This window comes from Tursiops truncatus, chromosome 20 (genome assembly GCF_011762595.2).
Source record: "Tursiops truncatus isolate mTurTru1 chromosome 20, mTurTru1.mat.Y, whole genome shotgun sequence".
In the NCBI taxonomy this organism is placed as follows: domain Eukaryota; kingdom Metazoa; phylum Chordata; class Mammalia; order Artiodactyla; family Delphinidae; genus Tursiops; species Tursiops truncatus.
The window spans coordinates 39,944,536-39,961,029 of NC_047053.1; the positions used below are offsets into that span (position 1 = coordinate 39,944,536).

Consider the following 16,494-nt stretch of genomic DNA (forward strand, 5'->3'; position numbering starts at 1 on the left):
TTTCTCTAAAGAATTTGGGCTCTGAAATCAGATTTCTGGATTCCAGTCCTGGCTCCACCAATTATTATTGGGTAATTCACTGTCTCGAACCCTCAGCCTCCTCAGCTGTAAAACAGGGACAATAATGGTACCTACCTATGAGGGTCATTGTGAGAACCATGGGGATAACCGATGTGAAACACTTAGCGTAGTGCCTGGCATGTAGTAGATGTTTGAAAAGTCTTAACCACTGATGTTGTTATTAACTTGTTACTTAAAAAAAGCTGATGGCATCTGGCTTTCACTTAATGTCATAAAAAAGGTAAAGGCAAATTTCAGCATGGAAATGGTATGGTGTTACTAGTTTATAAGTTAGCTATCCAGATCTTCCATGTTATTATTATTTTTTAAGGATTAACATCCAAATGAAGGGAATTTGCTGGCGGTCCAGTGGTTAGGACTCCATGCTTTCACTGCGGAGGATACGGGTTCAATCCCTGGTCGGGGAACTAAGATCCCGTAAGCGGAGTGGTGTGGCAAAAAAAAAAAAAAGAAATCCAAATGAAATCATTAAAATTTTCATGTGGAACTTACAGTGTGAGGCTTATTATCTCAGCCTATCATAATGCACTTTTCTCCTGAAAGTCTCGTAATTAATAAATAGTTCTAGGGCTTTCCTGGTGGTGCAGTCCCCGATGCAGGGGACACGAGTTCGTGCCCCGGTCCGGGAAGATCCCACATGCCGCGGAGCGGCTGGGCCTGTGGGCCACAGCCACTGGGCCTGCGTACCGCAAATAAAATAAATAAATAAATAGTTCTAATATTAGAAATTTCAAAACGAAACCGGTTTGTAGAGAAAAATCTGTGGGAGAGGGGCAAGTGAGTCTTTCACCGACTCTGATGTTGTACCATCCAGCAGCTGCCTGGCCCTCATATATAGATCAGGTGTGTCCTTTCAGAAACTGTAGAAAGCATCCTATTTGTGCGTGTGTCCATGTGTGCGTGCATGTACACATGCACATGGGCTCATGCTCTTGGACGTGGTTGCCTCTAGAATCTATATGGTGGAGTACATATCTAGCAGTTTCATGAAGAGAGTACAGTGATCTGGGACAAGGAGGTCTTCCTCCCTTAAATACACTCAAGGGCCTGATGAGCCATTTCTTGTTTTTACTTATGAAAATTAACTAGACTATACATGGCTAATCTTGGTAGTCTAAATTCTTTCTTTACCCTTACTGAATGGTGGTCGTCGGTTTTTATGACTGTTGGATAACCCAACTGGTTTTATTTATTTGTTTATTTATTTATTTTTTGCCGTACACGGGCCTCCCACTGCTGTGGCCTCTCCCGCAACGGAGCACAGGCTCCGAACACGCAGGCCCAGTGGCTGTGGCCCACAGGCCCAGCTGCTCCGCGGCACGCGGGATCCTCCTGGACCGGGGCACGAACCCGCGTCCCCTGCATCGGCAGGCGGACCCCCAACCACTGCGCCACCAGGGAAGCCCTGGTTTTATTTTATTTTATTTTATTTTATTTTTTCCTGGTTTTATTTTTAACATACTTGAAACTGATTTCTTGCTCAAGTCTCCATTCTTCTTCTTGTAATCCCTTTTCTCATTTGCAGCTGAATTTGTCATCAGTCTTGCTGAGAAAAATACCACCTTTGATACTTTTAAGTCTTCACTGGTCAAAAATGGTGCAGAATTCACGGTATGTGTATGTAGAGAACCCTGTTTTGTTTCAATGTCACTGTTGGATTTAAATTTTTATAGTACATGCCAATCAAGTAAGCCATTAAGTGTGATGTTTTCATGCCACTAAGCAGTGGTAGTGTAACCGAATTACCTGTGACACCTTTCTAGGAAAATGGGGCAGGATTTCCATTATTAAGTCCTTATGGGTGTTTACATTCTTGTTCTGTGAATCAGGAAGTGAAAAGCAAGAATCTAGGTTTGAGAGGTAGTTCTAAACCATGGGAAATAAAATGGTTGATGGGAACTAAATTACTTCCCCCCAAAGAGTCCTAAATATTAGCTTTCTCTGAGGCTATGTTACTAGGTTCGTGCCATATTAGGTTGACACTGTATGCTTCATTTGTCCCAGTTAGCTAAATTCAGGTGCATAACCACCCTTTTCTAAAGGACACCCCTTTTCTTAGTGTTTTTAAGCACTGATCCAGGAGCTGACAATTTTTGTTGTTTCTTTTCAAAGGATTCTCTTATTAGTAACTTGCTGCGTCTCATACAAACCATGCGGCCTCCAGCGAAGCCTTCCACAAGCAAAGGTGAGCAGAGCTCCTAGCCAAGCTTCATCTCCAGAATAGTTTAGATTGTAAGCGTCCTGTAAATTGCATTTATTTCCCTTGCAGCAGCTGCTGAGCAAGTAAATGTTCTAGTAAAATTTTCAAGTGACTTAAGACAAAATTAAAATGATAAGACATAACCAATCAAATGAATGCTGAATCATACTCCCCACTGCCACGCCAGGATAGTTTGTCAAGGGTTTTGTAATCAGTGTTTTTTTTTTTTTTTTTTGGAAAATTGAATTACGTTTATAGTAATGTATGTGAGTAATATGTAGAAAAATGTTCTGTTTTTAGTTTGATGCAAATCTAATGTTGAAGTTCTTTTGTTAACCACTAAGAGTATTAAATATATCTTTTTTTTTTTAACCCCTTCATGCGCTTTAATGAAACAAGATCCAGTTGTTAAACCCAAAACTGAAAAAGAAAAGCTGAAGGAACTCTTTCCAGTCCTTTGCCAACCAGACAACCCTTCAGTTCGGGTACTGTTATCATGAGAGCATGAGGATGAGGGTGTCTGCTGTAACTGCATTTTCCCCCCTCCTCACCCCTTTTCTTTGTCTCATTAGTTATTAATTTTAAGTTTGTCTACACTGTAACATATTTTTCAAAGTGAAAGTGGTCACTCCCTGAGCACATACTGTTGTATAGAATAGTGTTAAAGGGTTCAGAGAACCATATTTTAGGGAAATGAGATTGGGAATTATGGAAAGCAGTGACTGGGGATCTGGAACAAGTATGAAACAACTTAAGGTTCTGGAACAGATGCCTGATGTGTGAAATTAGATTTTGACATCTAATTTTAGATGTCATTTAATTTTTCTGACATTTAATTTTTCTAATTTTAGAAAAAAATTTGACATCTATTTTCTGTTTATAGTCATCATTTTCATGCTTTTACGGGAGGGGTGATATCTAATTGCCTTCCATAGGCTTGTATTAAGGACAAGGGGGATTTGCCAAGTGTAGAAATGATTTCCAGGAACCTTTGCTCATACCTTCTTCCTCTCTCTCAAATTGTGTTGGAAATCTCTGTCCTCTCTGCTCCTTTACATAAGTGTTCAGAAATGTAGGGGGTGTTAGATTTGTAGATGTACCTGAAGTACAGATTCTTGAGTGACTCTTCTTGTCCCCTCTTCTCCTAACTTGGCTGCCTCTGCCCTTGTAGACCATGCTGGATGAGGATGATGTGAAAGTCGCTGTGGATGTCCTGAAAGAACTGGAGGCCTTGATGCCCAGCGCAGCAGGCCAGGAGAAGCACAGAGATGCTGAGCACCGGTTTGTCCCTAGCGTCCTGTCCTTTGGAAGTTTAGGATATGGTGATAGTTGAATTCTGGACCAGCCAAGCAAAATTTTGGGCAAGTTTACAGAATCTAGACTGGCCACGTACCATACTGTTGCATCTATTTTCATTGCTCCCTGTCGAGAATGTTTATGCAGCAAATGCTGAGGTGTTCAGAAGATAGAAATCCAGGTTGAAAGAGGATGAATATGTTTGTGGCCTCCTTTATTGGCCTGCAGGGATGTCATAGTTATTGAAACTCTGGTTCAGTTCAGCATTTAGTGGGTACCTGCCATGTACGTGGCACTGTGCTGGGTGCTTGGGAAGGCAAAGATGGAATTGGGCTGGTTTCTTTTTCAGACAGGTATTTGTTGATTTGTTAGGGACAAGACAAAGAAGAAGAAGCGGAGCCGAGAGCGAGACCGCGAGCGAGACCGAGACCGCAATAGAGACCATAAGCGGAGACACCGGTCCCGCTCTCGATCACGTTCCCGGACCCGGGAGAGGAATAAGGGGAAGTCTAGATATCGGTCCAGGAGCAGAAGTCAGAGTCCCCCCAGAGACCGGAAAGACCGAGACAAGTATGGGGAGAGGAATCTGGACAGATGGCGGGATAAGCACGTGGACCGCCCTCCCCCAGAAGAGCCCGCCATCGGGGACGTTTACAACGGCAAAGTTACCAGCATCATGCAGTTTGGATGCTTTGTGCAGCTGGAGGGGCTGAGGTAATGGCTGGTACTCCGCTTTCACACCACTGAAGGACAGAATTTCTTTTATCACGGGATTTTCACATTCTAAAAAATTACTGTATCAGATTGTTAGAAGTTGACTTTTTATTTGAAATGTCATAGAGCCATTTATTCCTTCCTCTGCCTTTGGGAGGTCTGCCCTTTTGCTGGTTGAGACAGATGAGAATTTGTTGCCCCCTGGCCCCCAACTTTTTCTCTGGGAGGGTGGTAATCCTATTTTATTGTTTGGCCACCTTCTTGGAACTTTCCTCTTGAGTTTAAGACCATTTCCCTTTGTTCATTTCCAACAAGCGTGGAAATCGGTTGGGGAAAAAGTATTTTAGGCAAGTTCCAGACGTGTGTGACTCTCCCTCAGGAAGCGGTGGGAAGGCCTGGTGCACATCTCTGAGCTCCGCCGGGAAGGCCGTGTGGCCAATGTGGCTGATGTGGTGAGCAAAGGCCAGAGGGTCAAGGTCAAAGTGCTGTCCTTCACTGGGACCAAGACCAGCTTGAGCATGAAGGTAGGTGAGATATCCAGCCGGTTTCCACAACTGATGGCCAGGGAAACATGACGGCAGGTAGACTATGTCCCTTGTTTTTGTGCCTTAGGATGTGGATCAAGAGACTGGAGAAGATCTAAACCCAAATCGACGACGGAATCTTGTTGGGGAGACCAACGAGGAGACCTCTATGAGGAATCCGGATAGACCCACCCACCTCTCCCTCGTCAGTGCCCCTGAAGTAGAGGACGACTCGCTGGAGCGCAAGCGCCTTACCCGCATTTCTGACCCGGAGAAGTGGGAGATCAAGCAGGTTGGGGCCATTTGCTCTTATGGCCACGTAGTCATTCAGCAGGTAGCATGGTGTTTAGGAGTGCGGGCCCTGGAGCATGATGGCTTGGGTGACTTTAGGCCACTTGCTAGCTTGTGGTCCCGAGCCAGGTTACACTACCTTTTTGTGCCTCCACGCCCCCATCTGTAAAACAGGGCCAGTGGTGACATTGTGGGGATTAAACGAGTTAGTAGAAGTGAAGCTCTTAGGTTAGTGCCTTCCTGTGTTATGTGTTATATAAATGTTCATTCTTGTTTTCATCATTAGTCAGTAAACATAAAAGCGCTGTTGGCCAGGCCACTGTGCAGATGCTAGGGCTATGAGGACCTATCGTGGTTCCTACCCTTGAGGATCTCTCCTCCAGGGGAGGAGATAGATTGAAACAAATAACTGGGAAGACTTACATATTACATAATAAGGGGTGTGCAGAATGCTGTGGAGTCAAGGGAGGGAGCAGATAACACCCTGGGGATGAGACCGTTGAGCTGTGCTTTTGGGGGCATGTTGTCGTGCCCCCCTAGGGATGGGATATATGGTGTTCAAGGCCCTGCAGTCCTGGATCAGCAGAGGAAAAAACCTTGGTTTCCTACATGAAATCTCTGTATTAACTCTCCTACCAAAGAAGAGTTTTGATCTAGCAGGTGACAAATGCTTCCTTTTATCCTTTGGCTAGATGATTGCTGCCAATGTCCTTTCCAAAGAAGAGTTTCCAGACTTTGATGAAGAGACTGGCATTCTCCCTAAAGTGGATGATGAAGAAGGTAACCAACCACTTAGATGGAGCAGGATGATGGGTTGGGAGGACAGTTGGCAAGTTGAGCCGTGGATAGGGTTTATTTGTAGTTTAACCCAGTGCTTAAACTCATTTGTTCCTTGGGTCTCACCACTCATCTCTCAAAGGAAAAGGGTCTCCTTACGATGGAAGCAAAAAACTTCATTTTTCTGATAAGTGTGTATATATTGTTACATTTGTTGCTTATAATCAGTTTTTAGGATATAAAAAGTCATAATTGTATTTTGCGGAGTGAATTTGATCTCACATTTTTAGTAATTGTTCTGTAAACCCTGGATCTGCCTAGATTACCTCTGAGTTGCCCTGGAATAATTTTTGACTTAGCCCATAGGCAATTTTTTAAAATGGTGAAATAAATTCCTTAATAAAGTGTGTATAGTTTATATAACAATAACAAATGATCATCTGTGTACCTACCACCCAGTTAAGTAGAACTTTACCTACCAATACCTTTGAAACCCATACATGCCACTCTCTGATTAGATCTTCCTCCTTCCTCCTTTGGGCAACCACCATTCTAAATTTTGCGTTAATTATTTCCTATTTTCCTTTAGCGTTTTACTATCTACTATATATCTATCCCTAAACATTGTATTGTTCAGTTTGTCTGTTTTTGAACTTCTTTTTTTTTTTTTTTTGAGTCACCATCATTCTTTCCATATTTATCTATGTTGATTTTTTTTTAATTTATTTATTTATTTTTGGCTGTGTTGGGTCTTTGTTGCTGCGCACGGGCTTTCTCTAGTTGTGGCAAGTGGGGGCTACTCTTCGTTGCAGTGCGCAGGCTTCTCATTGTGGTGGCTTCTCTTGTTGTGGAGCATGGGCTCTAGGCGTGTGGGCTTCAGTAGTTGTGGCATGTGGGCTCAGTAGTTGTGACTCACGGGTTCTAGAGCACAGGCTCAGTAGTTGTGGCACACAGACTTAGTTGCTCCGTGGCATGTGGGATCTTCCTGGACCAGGGCTTGAACCTGTGTCCCCTGCATTGGCTGGCGGATTCTTAACCACTGTGCCACCAGGGAAGTCCCTCTATGTTGATTTTTATAGTTATTTTTCACTCGTTTTCATTGCTGTAGAGTTTTTCTGTATATAAATTTACCATTATTTACTCATTTTACTTTTTGATGGGCATATAAGCTGTCTTCTCGGTTTTTTTGTTTACCTTTATGAATAGTTCTATTATGAAGTTCCTATGTTTGTCTCTTAATTCACATATGCAAGACCGTCTCTTTTTCCTAAACATGTAGGAGGAGAATTTCTGGGTGGTAGGAAATGTGTGTATTCAACTTTACCAGGGAGTCCACATTGTTTTCTAAAGTTTTTGTACCAAGTTACACTTCTACCATAAGTGTAAGTGAGTCTCTGTTACTCCACATCCTTGTCAGCATTTGGTATTGTCCATTTGTCCAACTAAAATTTTTCTCCCTAATCTATTGTGGGTTAGGAGTTATTCCATATGAAGTTGGATGGCAAATGCCTTAGTGCCATTTAGAGTGTCAGACAGCATTTTTCCACAGGCTTAACTTCTTTTGAAGAAAGCTCTGATCAGTTCTTGGGCTGGGGCACAGATGGCCTAGAAATGGCTGGTGGAGGGGGAAGCAGACACCTGCATTACAGTTTTGACCTTGGGAGCTATCCTTGATAAAGATTGCTGATGCTTGTGGAAATGTATTGTTTTGGTGAAAACGATCAGTCATTTCTCTCTTTTTTTTTTGGCTGATTCTTCTTTTGGGGGACTTTTAGATGAGGACCTTGAGATTGAACTGGTTGAGGAAGAGCCTCCATTCCTGAGAGGGCACACCAAGCAAAGCATGGACATGAGCCCCATCAAAATTGTCAAGGTGAGAAACACTGAGACTCTAACCTGGACGTGTCAAGTGAACTTCTTTTCCTAAAGTGGCAATTCAGTTTTTCAGAGCAGGTTACTAGATCTGAGTAAGCAGAATTCAGGCCTCGGGAGGTAGTAGTGACTGTTGGTCGGGGTCCAGAATATTTTTGTTTTAGAGGAAGATTGACTTGGCTTTGTTGTTTTTGCCTTTTAAATTCTTATACTCTCATTTTAGTGTGTTTTGGGAGGAAGCAGAGGTAAATATGAGTGCTGGATCTACCATCACTGCCTTTGCCCAGGCTTTAGGGCTTGAGTCATTACCTTGCAGATTCAAGGGCAAGTTTGAAGGGTTCACTTGAGCAATTGGGCCCCCCAGTAGAAAGCTTGTGACATGCAGTGTGAGGAGAAGAATTCACTGAATAATTATGATAAAATTTTAGGTTTGGAAAAGGGTATCTTAAAGATCTCCCAGCCCAGCTGATGCTTGTAATCCGCCCATATATCCTTCTTCAGTGTTCCTCCCACGTGGTCTTCTCATGTCTGCTTGAAAATGTTGGTGAATTCACCAGCCCTTGAGGAGACCCATTCCATCCCCAGATGGATCTGATCAATAGTTCTTCTTTAGGTAGACCTGAATATGTTTTATTGAGGCATCTCACTGGTCTCAATTTTAGTTCTCAGGACCATACAGAAGAATTCTTATCCATTTCTTACATGTCCATTCTCTTGGGGTTCCCATCTTCAAGCCCCAAATCCCTAATTTCTTCAGTGATTTATCATTGTCCTTGTTCATTTTCTCTGAATATAGTACAGTTTATCCATTTCTTTCATGCAATCTGGTGTGTTAATATGAACTTTCTTCTGGGTGGGCCTCTTTTTAGATTTGAGTGGCTTAACATCTGAATTTTATTTCCTGGATATTTAATGCATGCTGAGATCCCATTCTGATGTTGCTTTGTCCTCTGTTGCACTAGAACCCGGATGGTTCCCTCTCCCAAGCAGCAATGATGCAGAGTGCCCTCGCCAAAGAAAGGCGGGAACTCAAGCAGGCCCAGCGGGAAGCGGAGATGGATTCTATTCCCATGGGACTCAACAAACATTGGGTTGATCCTCTGCCTGATGGTAGGACTCTGGGAGGGGACTATGGACTTTTCAAAAAAAAAAAAATCTGAACTTTCACATACACAGGGAGAAGGCACTGCCAGTACATAACTAAAGATTTAGCCTTGGCTTTGGTGATTTAGTTTTTGCCTTCAGTTAGAGCACGTTTTTGGTTTGTTTTTTAAATGTTTTCGTAACCGTGGTCAAATCATTAGACTGGCTGTTTTCTTCTGAGTAACTTAAAAACTTTTATTCCAAAGATAATACAGCTTTGAAACTTCTCTTTTCATATAAATCTTTGTGTAGTAAATATTAACTGACTGCTGGATACAGTCATAACAAATACTTACTGTTTGTGTTAGGTACCTGGGTATACAACTGTGAAGGAAGCAGACAGGATCCCTGCTCTCTGAGGCTCACATTTTAGTGGGGAAAATGGATATTAACCAAATACTACCAAATTACTGACCAAATCACGATGAGTGCTACATAGATAAGAAGTACAGGTAGTATAGTTGGCTGTGGTGGGTCATTTCCCTGGGAAGGTGGAGACCCGAAGGATAAATAGGACTTAGTCTGTCAAAGGGGCTGGCGTGGGGATTGGGGAATATGTTCCAGGCTGAGGAATAGCCTGTGCTGAGGCTGTGATGTGGGAAAGAACTGTGTAGCTGGAATAGAGAGAATGATGGGCAGAGAGGTGGGGGGTGAGTTGTGGCTGCCAGGAATTTGGAGATGGCATTAGGAATTAGGGCTCAATCCTAAAGTTCACGGGGAAATGGTGCAAAGTTCTACGCAGGGAAGTGGCAAGATCAGAGTTGCATTTCCAAAGGATTATTGAGGGTGCCCTACAAAATGGATTGGATGGGGCAAGAGTAGACACATGTGGTGAATTAGGAGGCTTTTATAATAGTTCAGAGGAGAGAGATGGTGGCTTCAAGACAGAGATAGCAGAGAGGAGGGATGTACTGGAGAAATGTGATTTGTTGAGTGTGGGGGGAGAGGGCAGCGAGGTAGCATGAGGATGATACTAAGTCGCCTGTTTTCCTTTGCAGCGGAAGGCAGGCAGATTGCTGCCAACATGAGGGGTATTGGGATGATGCCCAATGACATTCCCGAGTGGAAGAAGCATGCCTTTGGGGGCAACAAAGCTTCTTATGGAAAAAAGACCCAGATGTCAATCATTGAACAGAGAGAGAGCCTGCCCATCTACAAACTGAAGGAGCAGCTGGTCCAGGTGAGAAGCCCTTTATGATGTGTTGGTGGGGAAGTCAGGGTGTTTTCTAAAAAGAGGATGACATGTTTTAATTGAAATTAGCACATTTGAAGTGGCTTTTCCGAAGGTGATAGGAAAAAAGCATTTCCAAGTACTTAAAAAATATGTATATGTTAGTCCACACATTTTTTTTTTTCCTATGAGGAAATAAATCTGTTTGAACTAGGGATCCCTAGAGCAAGTGGACAGAGTATTGTGTTGCACAGACAAATAGCTCTGGACAATAAGCATAATCGGGATGCTTGACTTGACATTGAGGCAAATCTTTGCTTCAGATACTTATTTCCATTTTCTGGAGATCTGATTTAAGACCACTAAACCTTCCTGAGGCAACTGAGTTCACTAGTTTCCAGGGAATCCTTTCAATGACATCTTATACATATACAATGAAGTACAAATATATACGAAAACACAGATATTATATGTTTTATATGAGCTGTATGTGTTTCTAAGTGACAGCGTATTACATGTACTGCTCTGTGTTTAGCTTTTTCTCCTTAGTGATATAGCTCAGCATCGTTCCCTTTTTTTTTAAGGTGCTTTGTTATGTGGATGTGCTCTGGCTTATTTAACTAGTCCTGTGTTAATAGACATGTATAGGTTGATGGATGTCCTTTGCTGTTATAAACAGTGTAGAAATCAGGTGACTTTAGGGGGTAAAGTGACTTTATAGATTTGGGAATGGCAGTAGAAAGGAACATTGTATTTAACTTTTTTATTTACTACTGAATTCTTTAACCATGTTTGTGTAACACTGAAAAAATACATGTACGTATATAAAATATTAGGTCTATCTGGATAGTTAGGCTTTTAGCATCATCTTTGTGTTTTTATGAACTTAAGGAAACCAATAAATTTAAAAAAATTTGAGTCAGTTAAAAAGAGAATTCTCATAAAGTTCAAAGTTTTTAATTTGTCGTACATGCGATTAAAATAAGAAAGAGCATTGCTCATAGAAAATCACTGTTAGCATTTGTTTCTATGCGTCATTAAAAATAATTTAAGCTCCGATTGTCATCTTCCGTGTGTATACTACTGTTTCCCCTTCTCCTTTAGTGTTAGAGCATAATCAGTTGTTTTACTCCAAAATGTGCGGCAGATTTTAATGACCGTGTTTATGTTTGGCTGTCTTCAGGCTGTCCATGACAATCAGATTCTGATTGTCATCGGAGAGACAGGGTCTGGGAAGACAACGCAGATCACCCAGTACCTGGCAGAGGCGGGCTACACTTCCAGGGGCAAGATTGGGTGTACGCAGCCCAGAAGAGTTGCGGCCATGTCAGTGGCCAAAAGAGTGTCAGAGGAGTTTGGTTGTTGCTTAGGCCAAGAGGTAAGTGGTTGGCGAAGCTATGCTGAAAATGCCTGAAGAAAGTGTAAAGGCCCAGATCTCTGTCTCTAAGATGGGAGCAATTCTACCTTTTTCAGGTTTCTCCTGAGAGAGAGGGTTCTCATGGTCATCACTGATCTGTTCAGGATCAAGTCCAAGGCAGATTTTACTTTGAGGGAATCATTGTACATCTTGGTCAAATTCTGTCTGTTAAGATTATGGGTAATAGCCTGGGCTAAAATCTTGCCTGGAGATTGCAAAAAGGAGAGGTTTGTGTCTTAAGGTTTTCAGCTTCTGTTCTGCTTTAGGTGGGCTACACCATTCGATTTGAGGACTGCACCAGCCCCGAAACAGTTATCAAGTACATGACGGACGGGATGTTGCTCCGAGAGTGCCTGATTGACCCCGACCTCACTCAGTATGCAATCATCATGTTGGACGAGGCGCATGAGAGAACAATTCACACTGATGTGCTCTTTGGATTGTTGAAAAAGGTAACTAGGTGCTCTTTGGTAACCTTTATTCTACCTGTTGGGAACTGAATTCTGGGAATTGGATTTGAGTACCTGTGCCTCTTTGGGCAATCCTTTTTCGTCAGCTACATTGCATTTCCCTTTAGACGGTTCAGAAACGGCAGGACATGAAGCTGATTGTCACCTCAGCCACCTTGGATGCGGTGAAGTTTTCTCAGTACTTCTATGAGGCTCCCATCTTCACCATCCCAGGTCGAACATACCCAGTAGAAATATTGTATACAAAGGAACCTGAAACCGATTATCTGGATGCCAGCTTGATCACTGTCATGCAGATCCACTTAACAGAGCCACCAGGTAGGGGGAAAGAGCATTTTTTCCTCTTAGACCAAGTCCTAATGTAGGTATTTTTGCTCATCTTTTAAAAAATGCCTTTTAGGGACTTCCCTGGCAGTCCAGTGGTTAGGACTCCACGCTTCCACTGCCGGGGGCCCAGGTTCAATCCTTAGTCGGGGAACTCAGATCCTGGAAGCCTCGTGATACGGCCAAAACAAACAAAAAAACCATCCTGTAGTTTAGACGTTTAAAAAAATGCCTTTTAAGTATTGGTCTGTCTGTAAGTCTCAGGCTTACATGTTTGAAATGGTGGTGATGAAAATATAAATAATGGCGTGTAGGGTTTAAATGCATCTATTTAAATATAGACACAAATTTTAAAAAATTAAAAAAACCAAAAACAAACAAATGAATAAACATGAATAGATGAAAACCTCTTGATTTGTTAGAGGTCAGAATATGAGTGTGTTTTCCATCGTTTGGAGTTTGGTGAATGTCACTGTGGCCTTTGTATAGGGCACACACACAGAAAGTCAATGCTTCTGTTCTCCTCTTAGGTGATATCCTGGTCTTCCTGACTGGTCAGGAAGAGATCGATACTGCTTGTGAGATCCTGTATGAAAGAATGAAATCCCTGGGACCCGATGTTCCAGAGTTGATTATCCTTCCAGTGTACTCTGCTCTTCCCAGTGAGATGCAGACCCGAATCTTCGACCCAGCTCCACCTGGCAGCAGAAAGGTAACACGGGCTCTTGTGCTCTGAAACCATGTGCTGTATGCAGCTGGCCCTAACGGGCATTGCTTAAGGTGTATGTGAGTCTTGTTTATTATGTTTTAGAAAGTGGTCCAACCGGTTTGTTAAGGAATGAGGGTCTTGTATGTGATCCTGCTCTTCTTCCTCTCTTTTCCTTCATTCGACAGATATTTTTTTGAGCATCTGCCAGGCTTTGGGGTAGACACCAGGGCTGCAGTCTGAGGACAGGCTTCTATCTGCTGTGGGACATCCACCGGTAGACAGGCCTTTAACATATAGTGTGAACGTGCTGCTGGTGTGCTGGATGCCCAGTGGGGTAGCACCCAACCCAGTGTTCTTACAGGAAGTGAGGATCTAAGCTAGTCCTGAAGAACACGTGGATGTTCATCTAGACGAGAAGGGCAGGAGAACATGCATTCTGAGTAGACAGAACAGGCTGTGATAGCCGAGGGGTGAGAGAGTGTGGCCATTTCAGGGAGCTGTGTAGTTCCAGCAGCTGGAATTGACTGTGAGTGTGTGTATTGAGGCAGTGGGAAAGGGGACAGATGGATTTTAAAATAATAGTTTTACTGAGATATAATTTACATACCATACAATTGTCCCTTTAAAGCATACAATTCAGTACACTTTAGTATGGTCACAGAATTTTTTTAGTATATTCACAGGATTGTGCAGCCATTAATTACCATTATTAATCATTAATCAATCACCATTTATCACTACCGTTAATTTTTAGAACAATTTCATCACCCCTCAAAGAAACCCTGCACGCTTTAGCAATCATCCCCCACCCACCCTCTGCTCAGCCCCTGGGAACCACTCATCCACTTTCTGTCTCTGGATTCTCCTATTCTGGACATTTCATCATTTCACATAAATGGAATGACATAATGTGTGGTCCTTGCGGACTAGCTTCTTTTACTTGTAGCATGTATAAACACTTCATTTCTTTTTATTGCTGAATAATATTCTGTTGTAGAACAGAGTGTACCACATTTTGTTTATTCATTCATCAGTTGATGGACATTTGGATTGTTTCCACATTTTAGCTATTATGAATAATGCTGGTATGAACATTTGTTTACAAGTTTTAGTGTGGACATGTGTGTTCATTTCTCTTGAGTATATACGTAGGAATGGAAGACAGATGGATTTTCTTTTTTAATTGAAATGTAGTTCATGTACAACATTATGTTAGTTTCAGGGGCACTACAAAGTGATTTGACATTTGCATATATTATGAAATGACCACCACAATGAATCTAGTAACCATCTGGAAGATAGAAGGATTTGAATAACATTAAAGAGTTAGAATGGTCAAGACATAGTGGGTGCCTGGAGGTTTAGGGAAGGGCAGAGGGGAGAAGTCAGGAATGACTACCAGTTTCTGGCTTGGGCAGCTGGATGGAAGATGGTGCTGAGGAGGGAAACGAGGAGGAGCAGGTTTGGTGGGAAGACAGTGATTCCTCCTCTGTTCTGTTCCTGGTGATGACACTTCTCTCCGGGAGGGCTTCTGCAGCTCTCTGGCAGGTAGAAGCGTTTCAGGGCCGGTAAGATGCTGGCATGGGGTGAGATGTTTCGGTGCCTCCTAACAATGATTTTTCTGAGCATTTGTGTTTTATTATCTGAACCTCTGGGTGGAAGAACAGTGGCAGTGCCAAGCTGAGACCAATAATCTTCTAGATCACATATACTGCTGCATACACACAAACTGTGAAATTCCTCTGCCGCCTTATAGTTCATTTCATGATCAGAAAAAAAATCTCCCTCTTGTTCCACATACACAAACAGCCCATTTTGTAGTCCAGATGTCCCCGTGGGGGAAGAAAAATCTCATTTTGCACTGGCACATGTGATGCCAGGAAATCTCTGCCTTCCCAGCGTGCTAGAAAATTAAAATTGTAGTAATCAACATTGGATCTAGAAAATGAGATATGTAACCATTTGCACCAAATGAAATTGGCTTTGACTGGCCACTGCTTTTTCCTACTCCACTTCTCTCAGGTGCCGCTCCCTCCCCAACCTAACCCTTAAGAGGAAGGCACCTCCCCTTCTGCCCATTTGAGGCCAAACTGAGGTTAAGTGCTCTCTAATCATCTAGAGAGAGGGAGAGCCACACAATCCCTTTGGGAAGGTGTCTGAGTTCAGAAGTCTCCTCTCACACCTCTGGGCTGAGCCTGGGCGGCTCAATCCAGCTGTGTCCTTCTTGCCTGCAGGTCGTGATTGCCACCAACATTGCGGAGACATCACTGACTATTGACGGCATTTACTATGTGGTGGACCCTGGATTCGTGAAGCAGAAAGTTTACAATTCTAAGACTGGGATCGACCAGCTCGTGGTAACTCCTATTTCTCAGGTATGGCAGCTTTTCTGAAAATCCTGGTTAGGGCGCTTCTGAAATTTTTTATGGTTTTGTATTTTGAATTTTATGGTTTTAAGATGCTGGCTGCTTTCTTGAGATAAGGGAGATTTTGTGTTGTTTGTTTTTAATCTCCAGAATTGTGTGTCAACATTAAAAAGCCCCATAAAACTGGAACTTAAAAAAAAAAAATTGAATCCTAGCACCCTAGATGATCTAATATAAGTGGTAAGAACATATATTTTAAAGTATTGCACTTAGCCACCACAGATATCTGAGATAGTAATAATTCATGAGATGATAATATGTTTCTTTGGTAATTATGGAATAATCTCCTACCTAAATTATATTTAAAAACGAATAGCCTGATCATCCCTTTTGAAGGCAGTTTGGCCACAATGTATCCGAAATGTAAAAGTTCATTTCTTTAACCTAACAGTTCCGCTTCTAGAAGTATATCTGAAAGTTAGAAATGATTGAACACATATCCAAAGGTAATGGAAAAGGATGTTCACTGGAGCATTGTTTATATTGGAGGGAACCTGGAAAAATTCTAAATGAGCTCCAAAAGGGAAGTAGTTTAATAAAATGTGGTAAATTCATTCCATAGAATGTTATGTGACATTAACAAGGTGGTGTGTATCTATATTTAATGGCATAAGCATAACTCTGATATAGCGTTTGAAAAAAGTGAGCTACAAAATAACATGAGTAGTATAATCCAATTTTTGTTTAAATATGTGTGTGCTTGTGCACAGTGTATGTAAACGTGCCTGCGACCGAAAGCATGTTGGCGAAATGTTAGCCAGGGTTATTTCTTGGTGGTGCTGCTGGTTACTGTGCTGATGGGTAAAGCACCTTTTCTTCCCTGTACTCTTATCTATTGTCCTTTTTAAAAAAAAATTTTTTTATAGGGGTATAGTTGTTTTACAATGTTGTGTTAGTTTCTACTGTACAGCAAAGTGAAGAAGAGTTCCCTGTGCTATACAGCAGGTTCTTATTAGTTATCTATTTTATATATATTATCTTAATATTCTGTAAGAGGTATGTATTACTTTCATAATTTATAATACCATAAGGCTGTTTTCGTTTTGAAACTTTAGTAATAATAGCTAAGACTTGCAGGG

The 16,494-nt window shown here is 42.1% G+C and overlaps 1 protein-coding gene across 1 annotated transcript in view; it reads left to right on the forward strand.

The window, feature by feature from the left end:
* The window catches only part of DHX8 (DEAH-box helicase 8), a 29,237-nt gene that overhangs the window by 3,029 nt on the left and 9,714 nt on the right, over positions 1–16,494 (forward strand). Inside the window, exons 2-17 of the mRNA XM_004328006.4 lie at positions 1,607–1,692; positions 2,194–2,266; positions 2,681–2,766; positions 3,453–3,562; positions 3,950–4,291; positions 4,671–4,815; positions 4,904–5,107; positions 5,799–5,886; positions 7,659–7,756; positions 8,718–8,865; positions 9,897–10,078; positions 11,253–11,447; positions 11,753–11,938; positions 12,064–12,274; positions 12,811–12,992; positions 15,224–15,364. Coding sequence (XP_004328054.3) covers positions 1,607–1,692; positions 2,194–2,266; positions 2,681–2,766; positions 3,453–3,562; positions 3,950–4,291; positions 4,671–4,815; positions 4,904–5,107; positions 5,799–5,886; positions 7,659–7,756; positions 8,718–8,865; positions 9,897–10,078; positions 11,253–11,447; positions 11,753–11,938; positions 12,064–12,274; positions 12,811–12,992; positions 15,224–15,364 — 2,477 coding nt within the window. The remainder of the gene's footprint in view (positions 1–1,606; positions 1,693–2,193; positions 2,267–2,680; positions 2,767–3,452; positions 3,563–3,949; positions 4,292–4,670; positions 4,816–4,903; positions 5,108–5,798; positions 5,887–7,658; positions 7,757–8,717; positions 8,866–9,896; positions 10,079–11,252; positions 11,448–11,752; positions 11,939–12,063; positions 12,275–12,810; positions 12,993–15,223; positions 15,365–16,494) is intronic.